The following is a 6,089-nucleotide window of genomic DNA, read 5'->3' on the forward strand; positions in this document are numbered from 1 at the left end:
GCAAATGCTCTTGAAGACTGAAACTCAGTAAAGCCAGTGTTACCAATTAATTCTCTAATTAATTAATCAGCCTTGTTGCCATTGCTTCAGTTTTGACTTGTGGCATCCCCAAGTGTGTCAGAGTAGAACTGAGCTCCAAAGGATTTTTAATGGCTGATTTTTCAGAAGTAGATTGCCAGGCCTTTCTTCCAAGGTGACTTTGGGTGGATTTGAACCTCCAACCCTTTAGTTAGCAGCCAAGCACGTTAACTATTTGAAGCACCCAGAGATTTCCCTAATTAATTACCCTCATGTTTTATATTTATTCATTTTTCAAGTGTACAGTATTTTCAGACTGCTTTTTTATTATTTTTCTTCTGAATATGTTTTGGGCTGTGGATTTAAATCCATCTCATCTGATTTCCTTTTTGAAGGACTACTTTAAAATTTCTCTTCAGCAGTTGGATTTTTTTTCGTTGTTTTCCAGCATGATAATGGATATTCATTTTTTTAAATACACATTTTAAATATTCGGGAGATATGAGCAAAATGTTTGTGCTCTTTGCCATTTTGATTTAGTCTTATTTAAACATCATAATTTAAACAACTTTTCTAACTGCCCCCATTTTCTATTGTGCTCCTATGACCAAAAAGACATGATTTCATATAGGCCTTATTTCTTTCCTTCTCTCTCATCTCCCTCCTCAGGTTTTGTTGAAATCATATGGGATTTAATTTCTTGATCATTCTTACCTTTTTTTTCCCCCTTCTGGAGTAAATAATAATAAAAAAAAATAATAGGTGTGGTAAATTTTACAGGTTCATTTTAAACAATTATTCAGAGCTAACTATAATTTTTTTAAACAGTTTTATACCAGTTTCTCTTGTACCATTTCCTTGTTTAGGTTAAGTTTTGGTTTTGCTTAGGTAATTTGTCTCATAACATGTGGTATATTCTTCAAATTCCTGAGGAGTTAACTATAGATTAATTTTTTCCTTCCAGGATAATTATAATATGTCTGAATAAAGAATTCTAGGATCACTGCCTTTCTTTCAAAATTCTGAAGTATTTCCCCACTGTTTTGCCCATGAGACATCTGTAAGATGAAGGCATCCCTTCTTTATAAGTGGCCAAGATTTTCTGTTTGAAACTTAAAAAAAAAAAATTCCCTTTGGAATTCAGAAATAACACCAGATGGGACTGAGCCTGGACCTTCTTTAATAATTCTTACCAGTATTCTATGAGCCCTCTTCACAGAAAAGTGGAGGTTTTGGTTTGGATTTTGTTTTGTTTTCTCCAAAGGACTTCTATCTCTGAAATCTTAATGCCTGGCACATTTCTTGGTGCCAGCTGGGCTCTGAGTAAATGCCAGTTGAATGACTACATAAAAACCAAACTAAGGAATGACATTTTAACTGCCCTCAGGCTGCAATGACAAACATAAAAGGAACAAAAATAAAGGCTCAACACAGTAATTAATTCTTCTGTAAACACTCCAGTCCCCTAGAACCACTTCCCTGCTTCCAACGAAGCTGCTTTCTAACCAGACACCATTGAGGGGGCGTCAGTGCTTCCAGGCCATCAATTGTGACAGGAGGTCCCCTACCTGCCCCTGCCCTCTCCTCATCCCCAGGGTGAAGCTTGTCCTCAGTCCTCTAGATACACACATCTTACCTGAGGCAGGGTTGGAGGTCCAAGGACCCTGCCTACTCACTCCACATCCACCCATGCCATGTAGATGAAAATCTACCTGCCAGGTAGCTCACCAATTCCAGGTTAAGCCTGTTCATAGACCTTCCAACACTGGCATTGGTAGGACCTGGGAAATTGAGAAATACAGTGTTTTCTTTAGATTATCTGATCATCTGCGCTGTCATTGCTGTTACTTTTTCCTACAATAATGAAGATTGGCATGTGGATTATACAGCTATACCAAGGATACCTACTGTCTTCTGAAAATGATTTTGAGAAGAGCAGACTGAAGAGACAGAGAGGAGGGTGAGGGCGCAGGGAGAATGGGAAGGATGGAGGAGTAGAACGAGAGCAGATTCTGGGGGCAGAAGTAATGGGTAAGTAGAGAAAGGCAGGGAAGACAAAGAAGAGGGACAGAGGGAAGTTGGACATCAAGGAAGAAGAAGAGAAGACCACAGAGATACAAGCAGTGGGAAGACTGTTGGGAGGGTCACTGGGTACCTATGGGTACCTTCCATCACTTCTGTTCACAGATGAAGACATTGAAAACCCAAGGGTAGACTTCATTTCTCTAAGGCCCAAAGCTACTAACTTTTCCAGTCAGGCCACAGGCTGCAGATTTAGTTCTTAACCAGGACTCCTTCCACAGCAGCAGGTACAATAGCGGAGATCAGGAGGGTGCACACAAGCACAGGGAGAAAATCTGGAAGCCAGATAGTTGGGGGTGGGGACAGGCAGGTAGCATAAAGGAGAGCTGGAGGGGAAATGAGAGACGCTGTGGGAGGCCTGTGGCTGAGGGTGGTAGTGGAGTTTCTCTGACAGGGAAGTGGGCAGGAGAGGTTGTCTCTGCAGCAAGGGAAGTCAGATGGGGGAGCGAGAGGGAGAGGTGAGGGGAGCTGATATGTGAGTTGTGAGGGTAGCTTGTCCTACTAGGTGTCCTTCACCTCACAGAGTCTCAATGCTGCTCGTTCTGCTCCTGCTCTTCCAGGGACTCCTCTGCCCTGGGGAAAGAACAGCTGGTAAGAAGAGCTCAGGTGGAAAAACACCTGTGCTTGGGGCACAGGTGGGCAGAGAGGAAGCTCTGGGGAGGTTGAGGTGGTGGGGGAGGGAGCAATATTCTGCAGAAAGCCCTCGGAGTTGTATTTCAGGCTAGTTCCAGACATGAATCCTTATCCCAGTCTCAGTTTCTTTCTCTGATTTTGGGGAGAAGCTGGCCTGGCGGAAATGAGTATTAGAATATCCTCAACCTGTCTAGTTCTGTCTCTCATATCTCCTCTCATCCACTCATACTCTCTCCATTTATCATTTCTCTCTTAGATCCCCAGGCCCTAGGACCCCCTCATCTAGCAGCAGAAGAGCCCCTCACCTTCCGCCTGCTCCAGATCTCCTCCTTTGCCAACCACAGCTGGGTGCAGAACCAGGCCTCAGGCTGGCTGGGTGAGCTGCAGACGCATGGATGGGACAGCGTCTTGGGCGCCATCCGATTTCTGCGGCCTTGGTCCCAGGGGAACTTCAGCAAAGAGGAGCTGAAGAATCTCCAGGCGTTATTCCAGTTGTACTTTCATGGTTTCACCCATGAAGTGCAAGCCTTTGCCAGCCAGTTTCAGTTTGAATGTGAGTTTATTGTTCCCAGTTCATTGTTGTTTCTGAAGGCCCTGACCATCTTCCAGAGGGAAAAGATGGTATAGGGACACTATCACCCAATCTTCCTGATCTTATACCCTGTTACCTGTGTCTCTCTGTCTTTTTCCACCCCCCCTATATACACGGAAGGGCCTACGTGCACATATCATTTCACATCCCTGAACATACTCTCAAATGAGGCTCCTTGGAAAGGTTATTCCTGGCCTCAGACTCTTGGCCGGTTTCTACCCCCCCTTCTCCCTCGCCCAGGAAAACGTGGTGGCGTAGTGGTTAAGAGCTACGGTTGCTAACCAAAACATCGGCAGTTTGAAACCACCAGGCCCTCCTTGGAAACCGTATGGAGCAATGTTACTCTGTCATATAGGGTTGCTATGAGTTAGAATTGACATAATCGGTTTGGTTTTTTTTTGGTTCTCTCTTGCCCTAGTGGTCACAGGACTGGGCCTGGGTCTAATCACTCCTGAGTGAGTTCTCTTGTAGACCAGTCTCCTATCTTCCTAACAACATTCCCATCTACCCCTTTCCCATAAATTATCTCAAAATACCTTTCTTAACCTCAAATTATTTTCCCACGAATTTCCTCCCCCATTTCCACCCCAACTCTAGTCTCCAATTATGATTCCCCAGCAAATTTCCCTCCCCTTGGATCTCTTTCTTCTCTAGATTGTTTACCTCCCTTCCCTGTAATTATTTCCACACTGGTTCTCCCTTCCCTCCCTTCCCTCCAGATCCCTTCGAGCTTCAGATATCATCGGGGTGTAGAATGAGTGATGGGGAGGCCTCAGAAAGCTTCTTAAAAGGGGCATATCAAGGAACAGATTTCCTGAGTTTCCAAGGGAATTCCTGGCAGCCATCTCCAGGAGCGGGGAGTCGGGCCCAGAATGTCTGCAGGGTGCTCAATCGTTACAGAGATATTAAAGAAATAGTGCAGGGCCTTTTCAGTGGCACTTGTCCTCGATTCCTGGCAAGCGTCCCTGAAGCCGGAAAGGCAGAACTGGAAAGACAAGGTGAGCCCAGCTCTCTCTTTCCTCCTATTCCTAGTGCTTTAACTCTTCTGTTTGTTTTTTCCATTCCTTATCATCCTTGTAAAATTTATAATGAGAATCCAGAGGATGGGATATGTGGGTTTAGAACTGGGTCCTAGACAAGGGAGAGAAGTGATTACACAAACTGCTAAGGCACCCTGAGTCCCTGAGCTATGGCCTGGTGTCCCTGCTTGAATTTCGTTTCTCCCTATCTCTCTCCAGTGAAACCAGAAGCTTGGGTTTCCAAAGGTCCTACTCCTGGTCCTGGCCGTCTGATGCTGGTGTGCCATGTTTCTGGCTTCCATCCCAAGACCGTGGGGGTGATGTGGATGCGGGGGGAGCAGATGCAGCTGGGAACTCGGCAAGGTGATGTCTTGCCCAATGCTGATGGGACCTGGTATCTCCAAGTAACCTTGGACGTGGCAACTGGGGAAGCAGCTGGTCTATACTGCCGAGTGAAGCACAGCAGTCTAGGAGGCCATGATATAATCATCCACTGGGGTGAGAAAGAACTGGGGCCTAGCAGGGAAAGGATGGAAGAAAGTCCTTAGGCTTTTGAGTGAGGAGTTAGAGAAATGAGTAGGACTGTTAGGCACAAGAAAAATAAGAGTTGGAGAATCCAGATAACTAAAGGTGGAGAATGATGTGAGCTAAATTTCAAGAAAATGAAAGTAGGGGATTAGAAGTACTAAGGAGAGAAGGCAGAAGGACCTAGAGGTTTGACAAGGGGATCAGTGATAAAGACTTAGGAGGAATTGAAATGTGGGCTCCAGAAACTACAGATGAAAATGCTGGGAAGCTCCCACTCCTGTGAAATGAGAAGCATTAACTGCAGAGAAATAGAAAGTATTATAGATTGACATTCCAACTTTCCCCCAACCAGATGGATACTCCAGGCTCTTGATACTGATCGGTTTGACTGTCACAGTCATACTGGTCATGCTGATTGTCCTTGAGTTTTGGTTTAAAAAGCAGAGGTGAGACTTTTTTTGTTCTTTGCTTCTTCAACTTCTTAACTCATTCTCTCCTCTATCTTCTTTTTTTCCTTCTCTCACTCTCTCTGATTTTCCTTCTTTTAGGTTAAGGCCCTCTTCGCCTTTGTTCCCACAGCTCAAGTTGCAACTCCCTTTCTCGCCATGTGCCCGACCCTGCCATAGGAGCCAACACCCAGGACGCCAGGGGTTCAGGACATCAACTCTGCTCAGCCCTGGAATCATGGGCTAAATACAGGTTTTTGAAGAAGTGGAAAACAAGACTGAGCCAACTCTAGTGATGTTAGTTTGTTCTTCTATTTACATCTATGTCCATGACCCATTCAGGGCTGGCTTCATGGGCATGTGACCTGTGCAGTAGCACAGGGCCCCTTGATTAGAAGGACCTCCTGTTTGGTTTAATGCTCTGCTGTTGCTGTCTTGAAATTCCCAATAGTATCGAAACAAGAGGCCCCTCATTTTCACTTTTTCCTGGTCCCACAAATTACTTTGCTGATTCTGCCTAATGTAATATTTCCTAATCAATCCTGGCTGAAATAAATTTGTCAATAGGGAAAGTGATGTTGCTTTGATTCATTCTGTCTTTGACATTTCTGCATCGTTTGACTATGCTCTTATGAAAACCCTTCTTCTTCCCCTTTGCCTCCCACTAAAGGTGAAGGAGGCAGGTGGGTACCTCAGATCCACAGTGATTCAGGTGTTTGTCATCTTTAGAGGTAGCTAGAGAAAATAATATCAAGTGAAATGTCTCCTATC

The 6,089-nt window shown here is 44.7% G+C and overlaps 1 protein-coding gene across 3 annotated transcripts; it reads left to right on the forward strand.

Moving 5' to 3' along the window:
- The first annotated feature begins 2,462 nt into the window (after positions 1-2,462).
- Positions 2,463-5,880, forward strand: CD1E (CD1e molecule). Of its 3 annotated transcripts, none has more exons than XM_049880890.1 (6): positions 2,463-2,691; positions 2,990-3,286; positions 4,045-4,323; positions 4,564-4,842; positions 5,225-5,318; positions 5,452-5,880. In XM_049880890.1, exons 1-6 carry the CDS (start codon positions 2,631-2,633, stop codon positions 5,609-5,611), a joined length of 1,170 nt encoding a protein of 389 aa, XP_049736847.1. In that variant the 5' UTR covers positions 2,463-2,630; the 3' UTR covers positions 5,612-5,880. The 3 variants fall into 3 exon arrangements, with proteins under 3 accessions (XP_049736847.1, XP_049736849.1, XP_049736850.1); XM_049880892.1 differs by having other exon boundaries at positions 5,421-5,620; XM_049880893.1 differs by lacking the exon at positions 5,225-5,318 and having other exon boundaries at positions 5,452-5,594.
- Positions 5,881-6,089: the final 209 nt, after the last annotated feature.

This window comes from Elephas maximus, chromosome 3, assembly GCF_024166365.1.
Source record: "Elephas maximus indicus isolate mEleMax1 chromosome 3, mEleMax1 primary haplotype, whole genome shotgun sequence".
NCBI lineage: Eukaryota > Metazoa > Chordata > Mammalia > Proboscidea > Elephantidae > Elephas > Elephas maximus.